This window comes from Rhinoderma darwinii, chromosome 10 (genome assembly GCF_050947455.1).
Source record: "Rhinoderma darwinii isolate aRhiDar2 chromosome 10, aRhiDar2.hap1, whole genome shotgun sequence".
Lineage (NCBI taxonomy): Eukaryota > Metazoa > Chordata > Amphibia > Anura > Rhinodermatidae > Rhinoderma > Rhinoderma darwinii.
Window position 1 is genome coordinate 84,261,135 of NC_134696.1, and position 24,067 is coordinate 84,285,201.

At 41.9% G+C, this 24,067-nt stretch overlaps 1 protein-coding gene across 1 annotated transcript; it reads left to right on the top strand.

Moving 5' to 3' along the window:
* The first annotated feature begins 461 nt into the window (after nucleotides 1–461).
* On the top strand, nucleotides 462–23,755 carry MPZL2 (myelin protein zero like 2). The gene is made up of 6 exons (XM_075838932.1): nucleotides 462–543; nucleotides 2,969–3,123; nucleotides 16,810–17,020; nucleotides 19,394–19,535; nucleotides 20,616–20,690; nucleotides 21,836–23,755. The coding sequence occupies exons 1-5, from the start codon at nucleotides 489–491 to the stop codon at nucleotides 20,665–20,667; spliced, it is 615 nt and encodes a 204-aa protein (XP_075695047.1). The 5' UTR covers nucleotides 462–488; the 3' UTR covers nucleotides 20,668–20,690; nucleotides 21,836–23,755.
* Nucleotides 23,756–24,067: the final 312 nt, after the last annotated feature.

The following is a 24,067-nucleotide window of genomic DNA, read 5'->3' on the forward strand; positions in this document are numbered from 1 at the left end:
TTCGGTCCGGTACTTGCGGCCGAGATACGTCCGTCAATTACGGACGTAATTAGTGTGTGTGCACATACCCTGACTGCCCTTTGTTGTAAACGTATACCTCCGATGAATGTCCTTCGCCGGGTATACACCAAGATATAGTCCTTGTACCTATTTTACATCCACCGAAATAAGCTCGATTGGCAAATAAAAAACTTACGGCTAGAAAACTCTTTTTATACACGTGCCTATAAGTGCTACGTGACAGAGCAGACAAATACATAGTGCGGATTATTACGTCTCTGACGTCTGGAACACGACAAACTATTTCCCACATTGTATTCAGTCCTGAATGTGACCGTCACACCTGCATTTGTCTGTGACAGATTCCATGTAAATACTAACTCCTCCCAATGTAAATGGAGCTTGCAATACAGGTGGGATCACCACTCCCCTAAACCTGTAGAGACATTCCTCCGGAGGGACAGGCTTCCAAACTCACAGCAAGGATCATGACTGCTCGCAACTCCCTGGGTTTAGCCGTCCAGGTAGCCCTGATTGCTGCAGGTAAGTCCTGTCCTGCAAGCTGTGATCATGGAAAGAAATGAGCTGAGAATATACTAGTCTGGACTCTAGCCTAAATAATTGATTTGTGGTTTCTATCATTATCATGGAGCATATCCCTCCACACTGTGACTCATGTAGGGAGGGGTTAAGCTCTGACCACTGGGTGTATAGATCAGACTGAAGCTGTGGTCAGAAGCCCAGGCCAGTCAGTCGAAGCAGAGCATTGCTCTTCTAATGTTTATACTTTCTGAAGTCTCTCTGCTGATATGTCTCGTCTTGTCCTCCGCACATACATGCCTAACAGCTGCTATGAAGTAATCCGGTTACACAACGCTGCGGCTTTATAGTGTCGCTCCAATTTGTACTTTATGTTAGGGAATTGCATGAATAGCGATTTCCTAATACAGGTTCATTATCAGAAACTTTCCCTTTACAATCAGTAAAGTAATTCCAATAGAGAAGCAAGACGGTGGCGAAATCTGAATTCTCGGGGGTTACCCTATGGGCAATAACATTGCAAGGCTCATACTATTTACAAGGCTGATCTGTCAGTACATCACCGCAGACCGTCAGCTCACTATTCACAAACTATAGGCTGCAGTAAACCGTAACTGTATTCTGCGGAATTTGATGCTTTATGTCAATTGTTCACACTAGTAAAAAAGGTAATTAGAGAATAACAACTATTATTAATTTTCTTATAATACAATTCTCTAATATAATATGTAAAGTGGCTAAAAACTGGAGCTCAATGTGAACACACGATAGTATTTTCTTTATTTTTTTTAACGGACCGTGAGAAAACCGGGGATCCTGACCTGTTGAACTATTGCATAGGGCGATGGGTCAGCATAGAGGGGGGGGGGGGGAGGGTTGGGCAGTGATTAATTTGTGACTCAAGTCAGTTGAGCTGTTAATAAGATATTGTAGATCTAACGCTATGACTCGTCACTTATTATCTAGCTGTGTATTTGTATCACTCTACATCTGGTTTCTCCACCGTGCTGCATACAAATTGTGAAGAGTTCCTAAAGTTTGTAACTAAAGAAGTCGCGGCTGGTTAAAACCACGAGATAGGTTCAAATACGTTTTATTCAATATTCCAAATGTTAGTGTTAAAGGGCTTTTCAAGAATTAGAAAAACATGGCTGCTTTCTTTCAAATATAGCACCACATCTGTCTACAGGTTGTGTATGGTATTGCAGCTCAGCCCCATTAACATCAATAGATCAGAGCTGCAACAACCCATTGATAGGTTTAGTGCTATTTGTGGAAGAAATCGGACATGGTTTTCTAATCCTGGACAACCCCTTTAAGACTCATGCACATGGCATTAAAGAATAGGTCCTGTACAGCGACACGTGGAGTGCCACTGCATGGTGCAGTTTTATTTTCTTAGGAGCCGTATTCTACCAAACTTTGGTGCAGTTCCTCTTGTGATAATGTGGTGAGAGAGCCTCTTTAAAAGTGGCCTATCTTGTACATAATGTGCTCGGAGCTGTAATGTAGATTACAGCAGTGTTTTTTTATTTAGAAAAACGATCATTTTTGACGGTGTTATGACGCTGACCAATCAGTGACCAATTAGCGTCATACACTTCTCTCCATTCATTTACACAGCGATATAGCTATATCGCTATGTGCAGCCACATAAACACACTATAACGTTACTGCAGTGTCATGACAGTGAATATACATTACCTCCAGTCAGGACGTGATGTGTATTCAGAATCCTGACCACTTCTGTAGCGTCTGTGTGAGACTACAGCACAGCGAGATCTCGCTGTAAATGGCAGTTTACAGCGTAATCTCGCGAGACTACGCCTGCTATGCTGTAAATCACGGAGAAGTGTCAGGATTCTGAATACACATCACGTCCTGGCTGGAGGTCATGTATATTCATTATCAGGACACTGCAGTAACGTTATAGTGTGTTTATGTGGCTGCACATAGCGATATAGCTATGTGCTGTATAAATGAATGGAGAGAAGTGTATGACGCTGATTGGTCACTGATTGGTCAGCGTCATACACTTCTCTCCACAACGCCCACTTGGCCATATAGTAAAACACACCCAGTTGTCCATTGAGAAACTCATTAGCATAAAGCTAATATAGGTCATAACTACGTCAAAAATGATCATTTTTCTAAATAAAAAACAATGTTGTTATCTACATTACAGCACCGATCACATCATGTACAATATAGGCCACTTATAATGTGGTGACAGAGCCTCTTTACAAGGCCTTGGGACAGATAACTGTCACGGTTATGTATATTGGTGTCTTGGCATGGTCCTTGTGTTTTTGTTTTTTTTATGGACCCCTGTGCCTAATGTAGGGCAAGGCAGGAGACACAAAATGAAGGAGATCTGGGCTTGAGTTTCTATTGTAATTCAAATGCATTATTTCCCTTTTCCCTTCAGTATCAACAATGGAAGTATTTACTTCAAAGGAGCTCCAGGCCAAGAATGGAACGGATACCCGGCTGAAGTGTACATTCAGCTCTACTGAACAACTGGGCGATGAAGTAACTGTGTCCTGGACATTTCGCCCTCTTTCAGGGGGCAAAAGTGAGTCTGTAAGTACACAAGCATTTAAGCTGAATAGTGGTAAAGATGGAGACCAAGGGCATAGCTATAGGTGTCGCAGAAATAGCCGTCTCATCCGGACCCTGGTGCTTCCGTATTATAAAAGGCACATTTTAGTTACATAGGTGGAAAAAAGACACAGATCCATCAAGTTCAACCTTCTCAATAAATTACCCATCATTCATTGCTTTATTAGTTGTAACCCTCAATGCCATTTGTCAGTAAATAATCATCTAGCCTTTTTATAAATGCTGACGTAGTATTTGCCATCGCTACCTCTTGGGGTAGGGTATTCCATAGCTTGACCACTCTAACTGTAAAGTGCCCTTTCCTATATTGAATCCTTTGTAAAGTCCTTGGAAAGAACAAATTATGTGCTGGTTCTCTGCATTGACTACACATATAAGATCACCTCTAAGATGGTTTTTTTTCGCAAGCTGAACAAGTAAAATTTTTCTAGCCTTTCATTGTAAGCGACACCTCCCGTCGCATTTAATAATCTAGTTGCCCGCCTTTGAAACCGCTCCAGTTCTCCTATATCATTTTTACAATGTGGAGCCCAAAACTGAATTCCATATTGAAGATGCGGCCTTACTAGGAATTTATAGAGGGGTAATATTACATTTGAATTACATTTTTATTTTTTATTTTTTTATACACCCTAAAATTCTGTTTGCTTTTGCAGCTGCTGCTTGACATTGAGTGCTGCTACTTGGCTTATTTGATACCAGAATAGTTGGGGGGCCCGCTTATAGATTTTGCATCGGGACCTACAAGTTAGGCCTCGCATGGTAACCTATCGTTTTTGGGACATACACTTGTTAATTCATTTAGTCTTTCACTTAATTTGATCCCATTAATTGTGGAAGTTTGGAAGTAAACCAGACAAACTTGTGAAGTAATTCAAGGGTTAGACTTTTTCCTTCCCCTGCGTGTGAGCACATGTCACAGAGCTCTGCTGCGATACACACTTACTCACTCTGCAAAAGGAGACACCACAACCCCCGGACTGCCGAATACGCAGGCAAGAATCATGCAGAAATGTATATGAAATTCCAAACAAAAATGTATACTTTCCTCCATACCAGTATACAGATGCAAAAGAAACTGTAGCTTTTGGTTTTCAAAAACTTGCATTCCCTTCCTAGACGTTTATGGGATATCCACAGGATATGCCATAAATGTCTGATAAATGTGGATCCCAGCTCTGGGAGCCGCACCTATATCAAGAACATGGGTCACCTGTCCCCCATGTCACCTGATGTGGTGGTCGCTGCTGCCGCAGATTCCAGACGGGGACAAGTGGAGAGAGGGCCGCTCATGCACGCAGCTCTCTTCATTTTGTTGTATTGGAGTTATGGAAACCACACTTTCTGTAACTCACGTTGAACAGAATGGAGAGAGCTGCGTACAGTCCACTTGTCTCTGCCTGGAATCTGTGGCAAACGGGAGCAGCACCATGCGAAATGGGGGGTCGTGTGACCCTCGTTCTTGATATAGGTGCGGGTAGCAGAGCTGTGGATATGCCATAAATGTTTAGGATGTGAATATCCCTCTAACTGTGAAAGATATAGAAATCCCTTCCTTCCCTTGAGGCAAATAAAAATGATGTGATCATCAACTTACACTTGCAAAGGTTTACTCTGCACAAGGGGAAAAAGATAGAATTATTCAGAGCAGGGTAACCCCATGCCATAGGCTCCAAAACATCAAGAACTGCCTCTGTACACCCTTATATCTGATATATCAAAAGTCACTGAATAGTGTGGTGCATATGGGGACATTTAAAGAGGTTGCACACTCAGGTCAACCACTGATTATATGACCTTTTAGGACCATATAGAGAATTTTACATTTCCTGTAGTAGCATTGCAATGTTTCAGCAGATTGCACGTTGCCTCTAACAAATACTTTCAGATGGGGAGTAGGATGCAAACTCCAAAAACTTTTTTTGTAATTTTTTTTTACATTTCAATTTGTATTAAGATTTTCGCACAGTATAATAAAAATTTAATCCATTATAGCCAACCGGGCTACAAAAAAAAGAGGGGGGGGGGTAAAGAAGAGTTGCCGTTTTAATACAGTATAAAACAATACAATATAATACAATACGCCCGGATCTTCTTGAAATTGGGTATTAAAATCATATAACAAATGAGCTTTTGTCTGTTATTGGGCTGCGAGAAGGAGCAGGATATCTGATGCCTCTCCGGCTGCCCTGTTGTATTATTCAAATGCTCCTACTGCTAAAGGAAATATCCGAAATTTATGTAACAAGAACATAGTAGGGAATTGCCATTTATGAAATTGCTTAAAATATTTGTGTAGGGTTGATGAACGCACACTGAAATATAATACCTCGTTGAAAAAAAGTATGTGAATCAGTTTCATGGGAAATGGAGGTGTTGATTACAATCTAGTAGAGACAACAATGACCGTATATGTCTCAGGGGGTAAGACCATTCCGTTAAATGCCAATGAAAATGCCCTTTTAGGGAATGTTCACACAACTTATTTTCAGCCGTTTTTCGGGCTGTAAACGCCCTGAAAAACGGCTGAAAAAACGGAAGCTGAATGCCTCCAAACATCTGCCCATTGATTTCAATGGGAAAAACGGCATTTCGTTCCGAAGAGGTTTTTTACACAAATTGGTTGTCACCTTATTCTCATATTTGCATGAATGGTTTAAATTTTATATAGAAAAAAAGGGATCAAATCCCACCATAGACCTTTTTCCCTTGCAAAAGGTTTCATTTCTTTTCTCCAACATAATAAGATTCCCTTGCTCATAAAAATTTTTAGGTAAAATATTATCTATATAGTCTAAGGCTAGTCTGTTAGGCTCTATTCACACGACAGAGTCCTAGTGTCGGCCGATTTTGGTCTGTTCTTCTAGGATGTTTTGCATCGTTTCCGTTCTGGGCCGTGTTTCCGTTTAACGGGCGATTTTGACCCGTTTTTCTTTCCTGCCCATTTTAAAAACGGATGAATTTCACTTGGAAATTTTTTGCCCACACACTTCCCTCTGTAGATAATGCCACATGCTGCTCTCTGTAGATACTGCCACAGCCCCCTGTAGGTAGTGCCACACAGCACACTTTTACATGGCACCCCCAACCGTTCTGTAGATAGCACCACTGTAGGGGAACGTCCCAGGAGAAGTCCCTGACTTCAATGTCCATATATGGAGAGTGAAGTCAGGGACTTCTCCTGGAGCGGAGAACGGCCGTCCCACGGCCGGGAATCCCTGTCGTGTGAATAGGCAATATTTTCTTGCAGTTGGATACATTCAGGGTCTTTGCAGCATAACATTACATCTCCTTAACCCCTACCCGCACCAGGACGTAACTGTCCGTCGTCGCGGGAGGTTACTTCCCGCACGAGGACGTACAGTTACTGAGTTTTTCCCGGTGCACACTGTCGGCGACAGTGTGCACCGGGAAATGGGAGGTCAGCTGTCGCCGACAGCTGACACTCCACTCTTGCCGACCAGCGGTCCTTTGCCGCTGGTTTCGGCGAATTAACCCCTTAAATTCGGCGATCAGCTGCAATTGACGAATTTTGGGGGTTTCTAACATATCGTCAGTTACTATGGCAAACGGAAGCCAAACAATGGCTTCCGGGTCTGCCATGGACGGAAGACCATCAGGACCAACCTTCGGCTGGTCCTGATAGGCTTCCTGTCAGAGTGACAGGAAGTCACTGTGTCGTTCCCGATGGCACACTGTCGGCGACAGTGTGCATCGGGAACTTGGAGATCAGCTGTCCCCGACAGCTGACACTCCAGTGTTGCCGATCAGCGGCTCATCGCCGCTGATTTAGGCAATTAACCCGTTACATGCGGGGATCGATTGCAATCTCCGCATGTAGCGGGTTTATAGCATATCAGTAGCCCCCATGCAATCGTGGGGGCTTCTGATGCTTGTGATGTCACCCGGGGGCCAGACAATGGCCCCCAAGTCTGCCATGTATGTTAGCCTATGAGGATCAGCCTCTGCTGATCCTCGTAGACCAACTGTCAGAGTGACTGTGACGTCACACTGACAGTTGGAATACATTGCACTACCAAGGTAGTGTAATGTATTCTAGCACCGATCAGAGCTGCAGGTCAAAAAAACAAAGCGTAAAAAGTAAAAAAAAAGTTAATAAACAAAAATATAAAGTGTAAAAAAGTAAAAAAGTTAATAAAAATGTTTTATAAAAGTGTAAAAATAAAAGGTTTTGTTTTCTTATAATAAGTCATTTATTATAGGGAAAAAATGAAACCGTTAAAAAAAAAAAAAGTACACATATTTGGTATCACCGTGTTTGTAACGACCCAAACTATGAAACTATAATGTTCATTTTTCCGCACGGTGAACGCCGCAAACAAAATAAACGGAAAACTGTCAGCATCGCTATTTTTTGGTCACCACCCCTCCCAAGATATAGAATAAAAAGTGATCAAAAAGTCGCATTTACCCCAAAATGGTACCAATAAAAACTACAACCCGTCCCGCAAAAAGACAAGACCTCCCACAGCTTTTTTGACGAAAAAATAAAAAAGTTACGGCTCAGAATAGCGTCTCAGAAAATAAATTATTTTATAGAAACTTAATTTTATTGTGCAAACGCTGCAAAACTTAAAAAAAACTATACACATATGGTATCGGCGTAATCGTACCAACCGGCAGAATAAATTAAAACGTAATTTATTGCACACGGTGAACGCTGTAATAAATAAAGAATTTAAAGCGCCAAAATCGCTGTTTTTTGGTCACATTAGCTCTAAAAAAGATCCTGAGGGACCAAAATGCTCACTATACCCCTAGAAAAATTCCTTGAGGGGTGTAGATTCCAAAATAGGGTCACCTTTAGGGGGTTTCCACTGTTTTGGTCCCGCCGGGGCGTTGCAAACCCGACATGGCACTGAAAACCAATCCAGCAAGATCTGCGCTCCAAAATCCAAAAGGCGCTCCTTGCCTCCTGAGCCCTGCTGTGGGTCCAAACATCAGTTTACGACCACATATGGGGTATTGCCGTAATCGGGAGAAATTGCTTTACAAATGTTGGGTGGCTTTTTCTCCTTTTATTCCTTGTAAAAATGAGAAAATTCTATGTTTCCACAGAAAAATAGGTGATTTTCATCTTCACAGACTAATTCCACTAAATTCTGCAAAAAAACAGTGGGGTCAAAATGCTAACTATACCCCTAGAAAAATGCCTTGAGGGGTGTAGTTTCCAAAATGGGGTCACTTTTTGGGGGTTTCGACTGTTTAGGTACGACAAGACCTCCTCAAACCTGACATGGTGCCTAAAATATATTCCTAAAAAAAGGAGGCCCCAAAATCCACTAGGTTCTCCTTTGCTTCTGCGGCCTGTGTTTCAGTCCATTAGGACACTAGGGCCACATGTTGGATATTTCTAAAATCTGCAGAATGTGGGCAATAAATATGGAGTTGCGTTTCTCGGGTAAAACCTTCTGTGTTACAGATTTTTTTTTTTTTATTACAAATGAATTTCGGCAAAAAAAATGAAATTTGTAAATTTCACCTCTACTTTGCCTTAATTCCTGTGAAACGCCTAAAGGGTTAAAATACTTTCTGAATGTGGTTTTGAATACCTTGAGGGGTGCCGTTTTCAAAATGGGGTGATTTATGGGGACATTCTAATATATAAGGCCCTCAAAGCCACTTCAGAACTGAACTGGACCGTGAAAAAATGGCCTTTTGAAATTTTATTGAAAATATGAGAAATTGCTCCTAAAGTTCTAAGCCTCGTAACGTCCTATAAAAATAAAAGTACGTGAAAAAAAATGATGCCCACATAAAGTAGACAAATGGGGGATGTTAACTAGTAACTATTTTGTGTGGTATTACTATCTGTTTTACAAGCAAATACATTTAAATTTAGAAAAATGCAAATTTTTGCTAAAATTTGACGTTTTTCACAAATAAATATTGAATTTATCGACTAAATTTTTGCACTAACATAAAATACAACATGTCACGAGAAAACAGTCTCAGAATCGCTTGGATAGGTAAAAGCATTCCGGAGTTATTACCACATAAAGTGACACATGTCAGATTTGAAAAAATAGGCTGTGTCCACAAGGCCAAAACAGGCTGTGTCCTAAAGGGGTTAAAAGGTGCCCATACACAAAACAAAAACTCTGCAGCTTATTCCCCTCTCCCTACTAAAATAAACATGCATGCTCGGCCAAGCCAAGTGTGCGTATTTATGGGATTGCTGTGAGAAATACGTCGGTCTGAACCATCTTAAAGGGAATGTATCACCTATATATTTGTTTCCTAACTAAAACCAGATTGTGAAACAATCTTTATTTCTGATGTTTTTATTTTTTGATTGTAGATTTTCTAGTTTATTTTTTCTGTACATAATTATAGGGGCAGCCATCTTGCCTGAGCTGCTAACAACATTTAGAGATGTGCTTTACAGCAGCCACATGGGCCATAGGAACCTGTGTACAGGAGGGGACCCATTGACTTCTCAGAGTTTTCTAGGCGTGCTCTGTGACCTGTGCAGGGAGGGGGAGGAGGGGAGCTGCGTACATCACCTATTGTCAATGTTGGATTCTGTGTTATCTATAAAGAGGTGTTGCCTTTCATTGTATTCCTGTCTGTGGTGATAATGTGATGACTGCTGAGAAGTGATCTCTATAGAACAGGAAGGGTCAGTCTATTACGAATAGTGGATCCTGTATTATCTATATATAGGTGTTACTTATCATTGTAATCAAACCTGTCTGATCCATGTTTTTTGTTTCTATCCATAAACTTAATATAAACATAACATAAATTTGATGAAACTTGTGAGGTTTCTAGACATGCAGAATCTACACTTTAAAAGCTAAAGTTGCATTCGATAGGACTCTTGTTTCTATGTTATCTTATCTTCTGCATTATTTAAAGGGGCATCAAACTCAAACTTTTGTTTGTTCACCTCAAACAAAGGATTCTATCATATTGCAAAAGTTGAGTACACGTCACTATGTGTAAGTGGTCAAAATAATCGGATGCATCTGAAACAAACATTATCTGACTTAAAGAGGCTCTGTCACCAGATTTTGCAGCCCCTATCTGCTATTGCAGCAGATCGGCGCTGCAATGTAGATTACAGTAACGTTTTTATTTTTTAAAAACGAGCATTTTTGGCCAAGTTATGACCATTTTTGTAGTTATGCAAATGAGGCTTGCAAAAGTCCAAGTGGGCGTGTTTAAAAGTCCAAGTGGGCGTGTATTATGTGCGTACATCGGGGCGTTTTTAATACTTTTACTAGCTGGGCGCTCTGACGAGAAGTATCATCCACTTCTCTTCAGAACGCCCAGCGTCTGCCAGATCACGCTGTGACGTCACTCACAGGTCCTGCATCGTGTCAATGATAAGTAACACCTATATATAGATAATACAGGATCCACTATTCGTAATAGACTGACCCTTCCTGTTCTATAGAGATCACTTCTCAGCAGTCATCACATTATCACCACAGACAGGAATACAATGAAAGGCAACACCTCTTTATAGATAACACAGAATCCAACATTGACAATAGGTGATGTGCGCAGCTCCCCTCCTCCCCCTCCCTGCACAGGTCACAGAGCACACCTAGAAAACTCTGAGAAGTGTCACATCATGTACAATATAGGCCACTTATAATGTGGTGACAGAGCCTCTTTAAATAAGGGTGGTCTTACATGGCCCGACCTGGGCCGTGTATATGAGCGCCGATCAATGAGACATCTTGGTGATCGGCGTTCGTTTGCTAGTATGGTGACGAGTTCTTGTTACTACGATCGCTTGTCCCCATACATTTCTATCATGTTGGCAGCACGTCTGCCTGTTTACACAGAGAGATGTGTTGCCGACTACGATAATATTTGACACTTAAAGCGATACAATCAGTCGATGAACGAGCGTTTGCTAATTTGTCAGCTGATCGCTGCCCTGCTTACAAGGGACAATAATCAGGAATGAGCATTCGTAAGAACGTTTGTTCGGCCAATTATTGCCCCATGTAAATGGGCCTTTACACACATTTTTTTCCTTACCAAAAAATATAAATATCAGCCAAAATTGGGGTGTATGGCTGGAGCTATACACGTTTTTGTGGCACGACAATAGTCATGGGACAGTTAAAGTCCGTAGACATACATTGAGTTCATATACGTGCAATTTACATAAGATACAAGCTGCGCAGAAACTAAAATTTAAGCTGTCAGTCTACAAAAGTCTGTGTGTGTCCTTAACCTAATGATCAGTTGATCTGTTTTATCTGCAGAACATTTATCTAACCTGGTCAAAAATGTCATTATCACTGATTAATGTGTGTAAAGTCGCTTTTGACAATACCACAGACGTTAGATTGTTTGCAATCTTAAAGAGGTTCTGTCACCAGATTTTGCAACCCCTATCTGCTATTGCAGCAGATCGGCGCTGCAATGTAGATAAGAGTAACGTTTTTATTTTTAAAAAACGAGCATTTTTGGCCAAGTTATGACCATTTTTGTATTTATGCAAATGAGGCTTGCAAAAGTACAACTGGGCGTGTATTATGTGCGTACATCGGGGCGTGTTTACTACTTTTACTAGCTGGGCGTTCTGACGAGAAGTATCATCCACTTCTCTTCACAACGCCCAGCTTCTGGCAGTGCAGACACACAGCGTGTTCTCCAGAGATCACGCTGTGACGTCACTCACTTCCTGCCCCAGGTCCTGCATCGTGTCGGCCACATCGGCACCAGAGGCTACAGTTGATTCTGCAGCAGCATCGGCGTTTGCAGGTAAGTCGATGTAGCTACTTACCTGCAAACGCTGATGCTGCTGCAGAATCAACTGTAGCCTCTGGTGCCGATGTGTCCTCGCTCGTCCGACACGATGCAGGACCTGGGACAGGAAGTGAGTGACGTCACAGCGTGATCTCTCGAGAACACGCTGTGTGTCTGTGCACTGCCAGAAGCTGGGTGTTAACGAACAGAAGTGGATGATGCTGATTCTCAGAACGCCCAGCTAGTAAAAGTAGTAAAAACGCCCCGATGTACGCACATAATACACGCCCAGTTGTACTTTTACTGTAAACACGCCCAGTTGGACTTTAGCAAGCCTCATTTGCATAAATACAAAAATGGTCATAACTTGGCCAAAAATGCTCGTTTTTTAAAAATAAAAACGTTACTGTAATCTACATTGCAGCGCCGATCACATGCAATAGCAGATAGGGGTTGCAAAATCTGGTGACAGAGCCTCTTTAAGGTGACTGTCCATTCAGGGTATATTTGTCAGTACCTACAGGGGATGCTTACCTGATATCTATTTTCCTCCGATCTTGCTGCTTTTTAGCTCTGCTTTATTAGGGCAGAGCTGTGATCTGTGACTACAATATAGCTACATTGCTTATACGAAGCTTGAGGTAGTCTGAGACACACCTCCTGTCATCATTGGTTCAGGCAGTTGCTCTTCCTCCTCAGATTGGCTGCTGTGTATAAATGCAAGTCTAGAACATGATCACCTTGAAGTCAGCACATAGAGGTCCGATTTTCTATTACAGCAAGGGCAGAATGATTATAAAGTACAGCGGACTAAACCACCGGTGGAAAAAAAAAATGATTTATAAGGTAAATGCCAAACGTATACTGAGGGGAATGAGGTTTATTAAGGCACTGTTCACATCTGTCTCCGTTGCAGGTTCCGTCATTTTCGCTGGACAAAATAGCACAGCATGCAGTGCTATTTTGTTCAGGAAACCATGACAAAAGCCATGACGGAGACCCGACAGAACCCATTAAAGTCAACGAGCTCCATGAGGTGCAGTTGGTTTCGGTCATTTGATGGATCTGGTGCTTTCGGTTTAATCGTTCTTTTGTTCTTATGATGGAACAGAATAACAGAAAACCTGGCGCAGATGTGGACATAGTCTAAGGGTGAACATGGAGAGTCGCTTTTATTATTTTGTGTTTATTTTACCTCTCAAAGCATACATTATGAACACTAAGGGTCCATTCACACGAATAATGTCCGTGTAATGCGCATGGAAATCACGCGCAGCACACGGACCCATTGATTTCAATGGGGCCGTTCACACATGCGTGAGTTTTCATGCAGCCAGAGTCCGCTGTATGAAACTCACTGCATGGCCTATATTGGTTGCGTTTTCACGCACCTACGCGCCCAATGAAGTCAATGGGTGCGTGAAAACCACGGACAGCACACGGATGCACGATTTGCGAATCAATTCAATTTCAAATAATACGATTATTCTGTGTTAGCATCTAGCATTGCACGGCTCAGAGATAGACAACAATGAGAACAGTGTGGCAAAGGAGACTTATTGTCTGTTCAGAAATAAATGTATCTGCACATGGAAACTTTATCAAATCCAAGAACTCCAGCATACTGTAAAGTCCCTTTTACACGTGCTAATTATCGGGCAAACGAGCCTTCACAGAGCGCTAGTTCTCGATCATTGCCCTGTGTAAACAGGCCAACGATCAGCCGATGAGCGAGCAAACGCTGGTTCATCAGCTGATTGTATAATTTATGCAGCCGAAAATATTGTCCGCAGCTCATCTTCCTGTATGAACAGAGAGACGCGCTCCTGACAAGATAGAAATGTATGGTTCCTTGAGAATGGAGCAAACGAGTGCTGATCAACAAGCTGTCTGGTTAATCGGCGCTCCTTTACACTGCCCACGTCGGGCCGTGTACGAAGACCCAAGGCAGTTTTTAAAATAAACCATCTTACACTATATTAAAAATGTGAAAGTAATTACTAGAAAATAAGAGAAGATCCAGGTGTATAATGCTTTCTCCGATCAGTTCCATACTGTTGGTTACATGGTACAATAGTTACTGAGGCCCGTCGCTGGATCAGTTTCAAGATTGCTCTTGAGGTGCATTTTTTAAGTCCGAAAAGCTCTGTGAACGTTTTAATAGATGGTTCCCCATATGTCGCTATGAACTTTTTGTATGAAAGTAAATTCATATTCGGACTGCGCCATCTCCTCTATAATTGTATGTCTTGAATTCACTTATCAGTGGAACACCCTGTGCTCAGTGTACGGCAAACATCCTCCTCCCTCCACTCCTTCAAAGATCATTGACCCTGAGCTGCAATTTTTACATTTCACTTTTTATCCATATTAATTATCATTTTTGTTTCTACATTATTTATTATAACGGTATTGCGATTTGTCTACAGTAAAATGCTCTGCATTCTCAGATGAATGACCATCCATGTAATACATGAATGGCTCAATTCTGCCTTAGCGGCTCTCTGCTCATAGAAAATTGCAATCTACAAGCCAGAGGCGTAGCTAAAGACTCATGAGCCCCAAGGGGAAAAGTTTTTCTTGGGAGGGGGGGGGGGGGGGGGGACTTAGTTTTATGGCCACCTGCTTTCTTAAAGGGACAGTGTCATGATTTTTTTTTATTCATTTGTGTTTTTGTTTAATAAAATATTATATTGACTTTATTAAATTTTTTACACAAGGTTTTTATTAACACATTCTTACTTTACTGGGGGCTGTCATGTTTTATTTCATCTGTGTATGTGTCTCTTAACAACTGCTGAGTGTGTGTAGCAGTGCTGAGTGTCTGTGTGTGTGTGGTGTGCGCAGCAGAGCTGTGTCCTATTTTTGTGCAGCAGAGTATGCACGGGCGCCGCTGATCCTTCATAACCGCTTATCAATTGTCTTGAAGAATCAGCGGCGAGCCCCCCCCCAGGCACACATGCACACGCACGCACACACACATCCCCCCCCCCCCAAACATGCAAAATCAAGCGTAATCAAGTATTTTTTTTTAATGCGGTTTTTGGCACGTAAAATGCACAAAAAAAACGTGTCAGATACACGCCGTGTGAACCTATCAACTAAAAAGTCATTCACTTCACTTTCATGAATCTAAGGGTGTGTTCACACGCAGAAAAATCGGAAGCAGAGCGCCTACAAACATCTGCCCTTTGCTTTCAATGGGAAATACGGCGTTCTGTTCCGACGGGGCGTTCTTTACGCGGCCGTTTTCCAAAAATGGCACGTAAAAAGACGCCCGCCAAAAAGAAGTGCATACCCATTCTTGGGACGTTTTTGGAGTTTTCATTGACTCTATAGAAACACAGCTCCAAAAATGGCCGTAAAAAACGCTGCCAAAAACGCGAGTTTGATTAAAAAATGACTGAAAATCAGGAGCTGTTTTCCCTTTGTTTAGTAAGCATATGAACATACCCTTAGCCTTTTGCTGTGTCCTATAGCTTCTGCCGGCTGCCATTTGTACAATCACACCCAAAATGGCAGCCGGACACTGCTTAGCAATTTGAAGACACCTTTTCCTGGCTTGTAGGAGGGGGGGGGGGTGAGATTCCCTCCCAGATTTACGGCAGCGGTGAGTCAGGTTGCTTTGCCTTATTCACCTTGCTGTAATTCTGGGAAGTGCTCCCTCTGGTGGCCAACATAGGAAAACATGTCAAATTATTATTTAATTTTTAATGCTTTCCACCATGTGGAAGAAGAAAAAAAACAAACTGGACATCGATGCACAAGTGTGGGATTTCATGTATGCTGGGGAAAGGCGAGGAGCTATCAATCAAAAGTAAGGAGGCTGGGTTAAGTCTGAAAGGCTTGAGGAATAAAGATATGACACTTTTCGAACGAAGATATGACTCTTATGCTCATTAGCAGGTGTCCGTTGGCCATAGAAATCAATGGGTCTGTAATTACGGTTCGTAATTATGGATGAAATCTATGGTCGTGTGCATGGGGTCAAAGACTATTGCCTCTCATATTGATAATTCCTGTAAATACTTGCTTGACTGTGTGCACCATTGGCACTGGTCGAATAAAAATTGAGTTTTGCCACTATCCGCCTACTTCATACCGTCTTTGCTGCGACACGCCTGAAAGGCCGAACGCCATCTAGACCTCCTACCTTACAAGCAAACGAAATGAATGGCTGCCATAGTCTTGCAATAAAATGTACAGTATGAACCGGTCAAATCTCTGGGCTCATGTATGAAAACTACGACAACGAACAATGGATGTGTTGCTCATAGAAAGAATTCAGATTTTGGCTACATTCACTCGAGCTTGACTGATTTACGCGCATAAAATCTGTCAGTGTGCTTTGCGTACGGCATGTGAGTGCGCAAAAAACACATGATTTTATTTATTTATTTATTTTCAATATAATTGATGAGTAAAATACGGACCGCACATGGATGTGCTGTCCGTGGTTTTCACGCACCCATTTACTTTAATGGGTGGCGAAGTGCGTGAAAACATACCAATATAGGCCATGCAGTGAGTTTCACACAACGGACACTCGCTGCATGAAAACTCACGTATGTGTGAATAGACCCATTGAAATGAGGCGGTGTGCTGTGCGTTGTCAACGCACAGCACACGGACGAGACTCACGCTTGTGTGAATGAGCCCTTAATCTGCTGTCTAGAGCAGGTTATAAAACCAGTGATAAGGTTATTTACGATGGAAAGCATCTCCACGTTTTATCCACTGTGTGTGTGTGTGTGTAGCTTTTGCGTGTTGGGGACATTTGTGTGTGACCTATTTGTGTTGCCGTTACTAAAGCAGCTCATGCAGATCATGCTGTAGCAGCTACAGAATACTACACAATTAATTTTTTATTTTTTTAAATCCTCTTTTGAATTTATTTCTTTGCTCTTTTAGGTGTTTTACTTTCATAGAGAGCCCTATCCTCCTACTGATGGTCGTTTCCAAAATCGTGCAGTCTGGGATGGGAACACTAAACGCAGTGATGCGTCTATAGTTATCAGGAACATTCAACAAACAGATAATGGAACCTACTTATGCCAAGTTAAGAATCCACCGGATTCTCATGGAGAAATGGGAGAGATTATGTTGAGCGTTGTTGACCAAGGTAAGTAATCATTAGTACATATACATGTGACTTCATTATTAAAGAGCAGAAACGGTGCCATTCCTGTCAATAGAATCCGGTTAAGCATCAATTCCAGACACCGCCTGTGGAAAAGAGTGGCGTTATTTAAGAAAAGCAGACTTTTTTTTTTTTTTTTTTTTAATCTTGTACAACATCAGGGTGGCCTTGGATGCAGAGTAAATTTTAGCAATAATCTTTGCTTTTCAAGTGACAATCTGATTCCTATGGACAAGCAGAGACACATTCTTTCAATCTTCGTTACAAATAACCTTTCCATCAATGTTCGTTTTTAAATTAATGTTTTCTGATTGGGGCGGAATTTCAGGTGTATTTACCTGTTCACCTTTTACCTGTTCACCTTTTACCTGTTCACCTTTTACCTGTTCACCTTTTACCTGTTCACCTTTTACCTGTTCACCTTTTACCTGTTCACCTTTTACCTGTTCACTGTAGGGGTCCAAATAAGACATTGATGACCTTCAATTATCATTAAAGAAGCTTTACTTGACATTGTTGCGGCAGAAATAAAATCCTGAACCTAAGCGCCCTCTTACATGGGCCTGTAATCGGTCTAAGGGCAGATTCAGACGAACGTTGCGTTTTTGCGCGCGCAAAAAACACTTGACAGCTGCGTGTGTCATCCGTGTATGATGCGCGGCTGCGTGATTTTCGCGCAGCCGCCATCATAGAGATGAGGCTAGTCGACGCCCGTCACTGTCCAAGGTGCTGTAAGAGCTAACTGATCGGCAGTAACTCTTTCAGCACCCTCGACAGTGAATGCCGAACACAATATCGAGAAACCTGTTAAAAAAAAAAAGAAAAAGTTCGTACTTACCGAGAACTTCCCTCCCGGCCGTTGCCTTGGTGACGCGTCCTTGGTGACGCGCCTCTCGACATCGGGCCCCACCTCCCTGGATGACGCGGCAGTCCATGTGACCGCTGCAGCCTGTGCTTGGCCTGTGATTGGCTGGAGCTGTCACTTGGACTGAATTGTCATCCCGGGAGGTCAGACTGGAGGAAGAAGCCGGGAGTTATCGGTAAGTCAGAACTTTGTTTTTTTTTTTTTTACAGGTTCATGTATATTGGGATCGGAAGTCACTGTCCATGGTGCTGAAACAGTTTAACTCTTTCAGCACCCTGGACAGTGACTATCTCCTGACGTCGCGTACCGGAAAATTTTTTGCCGGGTTCGGTTGTCCGGGTTCGCTCATCTCAAAGACACTCCATTTGGATGTTTGGAAACAGAAAAGCACGTTGTGCTTTTCTGTTTACATTCATCCTTTTGACAGCTGGTGCGCTGTTTCAGTCGGTTCGCACGGAAGTGCTTCCGTGCGACCTGCGTGGTTTTCACGCACCCATTGACTTCAATGGGTGCGTGATGCGCGAAATACGCGGAGATATTGAGCATGTCGCGCTTTTTGCGCAGCTGACAAACGCTGCGCAAAAAGCACGGACTGTCTGTACTGCCCCATAGACTTGTATTGGTCTGTGCGTGGCGCGTGAAAACCACATACATTACTGTATACATTACTGTATACTACATACATTATGTGTCCCCATACATTACTGATCATTGCTCCTTTAGAAAGGAGCAAACGAGTGCCGATCAATGAGCTGCCTCATTGATCGGTACTCGTTTTCACGGCCCATATTGGGCCGTGTAAGATTACCTTAACATAGAGGCAGCTTAGAACATTCCAGGCATTGGGAGGTAGACAATAATACGTTTTTGTCCTGTAATAATACCCTATCAAAAACTTATAAAGTATAACCTGACAAGGAGGTGGCAAGTTCTCATTAAGAGAACTCCTAAAAACTTGTATTCTCCATGAAATAATTCTGGAGCATCTTTTCCTAGAACTCTGCATTGGATTGTTCCTCTGTAATTCTTCCTTCAAATGTATGAATATCTGACCATTTCCTTTGTCAGAAGGGTGTGCGCCTACACAATCTGCCATAGGCAGCACTTTTTAGACCGCGATGGAATGTCTGGGGACACACCCCTGTGACAAGGGAACTGGTATCAATTTATGCATACATTTCCAGGAGGAATAACAGAGGTATTACACAAAGCAGCGTTTTAAGAATTGGTGTTCCAGAATTCTTATTTCATGGGAAATACTTATTTACTGGGGGAAAAAAAAAGTCAGGAGAGCTTACAGTTCCTCTTTAAATATACAGAGATCCTGGACCATTGAAGGTTTAGCTTTCCCAAAGTGAAGTATCAGTTCCTGCCAGACTATGTCTTTCTCTGTCTAACAATGCCAGCTTTGTGTGTCAGCCATTCTATGAACTGTTGCACATTTGTTTCAGTCCCTCAGTAACCTGACATTGCCCTCCATGTGTTCACAGTGAAGTTCTCAGAGATCATGTTGCTGGTGCTGATTATTGGGGTTGGCAGCGTTGTGATAATACCAATAGTAATAACTGTGGTATTATGTCGCTATTATCGTAAGCAGAGGACTCACAGCACTGCCGTATCAGTAATGGAATGGTAAGTGAACAGCTATGGCTAAAGGGTAGGTAAACCTACAAGAGTAATTCCCTAAACTACTGCTATTCTTGTAATCTGTTGTTCCTCCTGGAAATGTATTAATTCATTAATTGACGCTGCCAGACTGTATACGTAAACGCCGCATTGACAAGGCGAATGGTATCGCCCAGTTGTCAATTTATTCATCCATTTTCCCGGAGGAATAACCAAGGATAAGTAAAGCCGAGTACTAAGGTTTGTTTTACACTGATGTCATGGCTTCCATTTATAATGGAAGTACGACAGATCAGAGTGGTGACGGTCTAACCCATTATAAGTCAAGATGGTCCGTCGGTCACAGCTCACATTTGACGTACTCCCATTATAAATGGAAGCCATTACACCAACTATGACATTGAATTTGTTAAAAGTGAAAACCTCGACTGAGCTCCTGGTGGAGATTCAGACACAAGTCTGAACACTTCCTTAGAAATGGTGCTCGGGAATTGTTATATTATAGGGAATTCTAGTTTTTACTAAAACGGACATGTCAGGAGAGCTGACAGGTCCTCTTTAACTAAATGCATAGTGTGTCAAAAGAAACACAACTGCATACAGATGTAGTGTTGTACATTTGACAAACTAAGGCCTCGTTCACATCTGCGTTGGAGGCTCCATTAGGGGCCTCCGTTACAGATCCGGCCGCAAATACCCGAAACAATAGCGCAGCATGCTGCGGTATTTTTTCCGGTTAAAACACGGACACGCTGACGGAACCCATTAAAGTAAAAAAGATCTATCGGCAGCCGGTGGTGTCCTTTTTACAACGGAATCGGCGATTCCGGTAATTCCGATGTTCTGCTTCTCTGACGGAAAGCCAAGCGCTGATCTAAAACTAGCCTAACATTTCATATCCGTACTTAGTTCAGCAAATACATTTGTGTTCTGAAGGGTTCATTCTATATGGTAAGGTCCTTTTATTGCAAGAAACAATTGTGTAACAATTAAGAGAAATAGTTCAAATACAATGCTCCACCAATGTATCAATATGCAGGGAGAATTGTTAGTGTTTCTAACATACGATTTTACTTTCCTTCTTAGTAGAGAAAAGTTAAATGACGACAAGTCGCGTGATCTGAATGTAAATGCATGACTCCAGGAGAAACAAACCATAAGGTCAGTGGCTGTAAAGCCGTAGAAAGAACTAATAACACATATAAGTATAATTAGATTACACCCTCTGAAAGTAGATATTGACCAAAAACCCAAACAAATGTAAAATAAACCTACAGCACTACTTTTTGGCGCTTTTTCAGGTGCCCTGTGACAAATTTACAGTCCGTAACTGCACCACCATAACTTCTGTGCACCATGTTCACCTCATTCCTATGCTTGCAGTACCAAACCGCGAACACCAGGCTTACTGAATATGCGCAAAGTTTATATTAAAGGAGTTGTCCAGGATTAGAAAAACATGGCTGCTTTCATCCAAAAACTGCACCACACCTGCAATGGAGCTGAGGTGCAACACCAGACTCAACCCTTGGATAGGTGTGGCGCTGTTTTTGGAAGGAAGCAGCTATGTTTTTCTGATCCTTTTAAGTATGTAGCTGGCATTTCATAACCATTCAAGAGCAGCTGGAGACTTTTAATAATACACATGCAGGCCTGGAAATCGATCAGCAGAAGATGTGCTGCTGTGTGTAGTATCTCAATGGTTCAGTAGGACTCCAAAATAGAGAGTTCTGTAGCTTACAATAATTTTTGTCCTGAGCCTTGACCACGGTGTGAGACATAAAGGGGTTTTCCTATAATCACTATTTATCCCCAATCCACAGGATAGGGGATAAATATCTGATCGGCGGGGGTCTGATCGCTGGGACCCTCACCGATCAGTAGAATGGGCTTACTTTGTAGTTCCTGGGAGCCCCATATGAATGGAGAGGTAGTGCGCATGCTCAGCCACCGCACCATTAATTTGTATGGGGCTGCGGAGTGCAATCTTCGTCAGTCCCATAAAAATGAATGGAGCGGAGCATGAGTATGCACGCTACCGCTCCATTCCTATGGGGCTCTCGGGAACGGCAAGGTAAGTACGTTCTCTGGATTGGTAGGTGACCAAGTGGTCGGACCCCCACCGATCAGATATTTATCACCTATCATGTGAATAGGTGATAAATAATGATTATGAGAAAAGCCTTTTAACAAGCCGACAACACCAACCAGAGAGATCCCTAAAATCTCAGCTTGGGAACCAAATAAGAACGAGTTTTACAAATGTTTTTCTTTAATCTCACTATTCCTCTTACTTTCTTATGCAGGTTATTTCAGGAATTGAGATGCCTTTTCTTAATCCTGCCATACAGCCTATGAATTCTGTGAAGCCAGACTGATTATCTGAAGAAACTCCCATGACTGACAGATAATCAACGTCTTTACAGTTTAAGAACTCCTTCTAATGTACTTCCGTATTTTATGTGATCTCCGTATTCGTGGTTCCACTGCATTATTTGCATCATACAAGATGGTTAGCTCAGGGCCCATTTACATGGTCATATTTGTGGTCCGTGGTCCTCTTCTGCTAAAACAAAGGCATCCTGGTGAGGGAAGAAGGGAAACCTTTCCCAAAGGACTCCCTTCTTCTCTCCCCTGAAGTCACTTCTTGGCAAAAAATCTGGACAAAAACACCGACCACATATATGGCTGTGTAAGGCCCCATGCACACGACCGTGCCAATAACCACAGTCCGTGATTGCGGGCACAGCCGGCCGTGGACAGCAGTCCGCATTTGCGGGCCGTGCTCCCATATAAAAAATGGGAGCATGGTCCGTAGAAAGCAAAAAATAGGGAAGGTGTCTGTGGGCAATAGAAGTGAATGAGTCCGTAATAATGGATGAATTCTACGGTCGTGTGCATGAGTCTGTCTGTGTAGTTTACCAAAACGAGACGTTGCTTGTATATAAGTGATCATTTTATAAGGCTGGATTCACATTCAACCTTTTTTTTTTGTGGCGCTTTTGTTAGCGTTTTCACTGTGTTTGTTGTTTTTTTAGGTGAAAGACGCTGCGGACAGATGTTTTTTTAAAATCTATAGTCAAATATAGAAAACACTACATACAAAGCGTTGTAGTTTGTGAAATTTTTGGGGTCAGTTGCATTTTTTTTTAAACGCTGCCTGCTATGGACCAGGCCTTTTTTTTTTTTTTTTTTCCCTGACACTTTTTTTTCTCATAGGCCTCCTTTTGTAGGATTTGAAGAACACCGGAAAAAAAAATATTGTAAAAATTGCAATGAAAAACATTTGAGTCACGGCGTTCTGTACATCAGAAAATTTAAAAAATTGTCAGTATGTAGGAGGCCTAAATAGTCAGAGGATATGCTTGTGCTGACGGTGCTTCACATTGCGGGAAATGTATTAATAGTATGTGGAATGAGTTTACAAGCTGGTGACAATTCTGCCAATTTTATAAAAAATGTTTGGCTCACTAGCCACGTTGGACACATTTATTTTCCCCAGTACGCCAATATTTTCTGCCAAAAAATGGCGCACGTCAGCAGAAATGACTTCTGTCCGTTTTACACGATTGCTTATACTTTTGTATATTTTTGTATAGATATACCAAGGACTGTATAGGAATATATTCCACACATGCATACTATACTCTCATTAGCTTTTCTATTGCCAACTTTCTTCTGATTCAGGTTAACCTGATGCAATATACTGCTCTACGTTATAGAAAGGTGGAGGCTGCTATACCAATCTTACTGTTTTTAGTCAATTTGATCTTTGTTACATGGATTTCGCTATTTGTTTTGTTGTACAAAACTGCCATCAGTAATTCATATGGAAGGACATTCTGTATTTTCTTTGTGAGATGAAATATAAGGGTGTGCGTGTATATAGTATTAAAGGGGTTTTCTCATCTGGGACATTTATGACATATCCACAGGATAGGTCAGATAGATGCGGGTCCCACCTCTGGGACCTGCACCTATCTCTAGAACGGGGCTCCCCAAACTCCGTCTGCCGCTCTGTGTTGTGGCTGAATCTTGTGATTTACGACCATGAATTACGAAAACCGCATAACTCGCATAGAACTGAATGGTAATTACAGAAACCGCGTAGCTTGCATGTTACTCTGCTTTCATAACTGCCATTCACTAATATGGAAGTTCCAAAAACAGCTTAGCACAACAAGCTACGCTGTTTCCATAATTCATGGTTGGAAATCACACTCTTCTGCCACAACACAGAGCAGTGGAACAGGGTTTAAGGGGGCCCTGTTCTAGAGATAGGTGCAGGTCCCAGAGGTGGGACCCGCATCTAGCTGACTTTTATTAAATATCCTGTGGATATGTCATAAATGTGTCTGATGGGAAAACCCCTTGAAGTTTTTTTATTTTTATTTTTTTAAATGTAAATTAAAAAAAATATGATTTTAGTATTTGTGCCTGATATTGATAGGAGTCAGAATTTTAGATAAAGTATTACACTAGGCAAAAACGAAAAAAAAGTCCATCTTTAATTCCTGGAAATCTTGCGGTTTCCATTT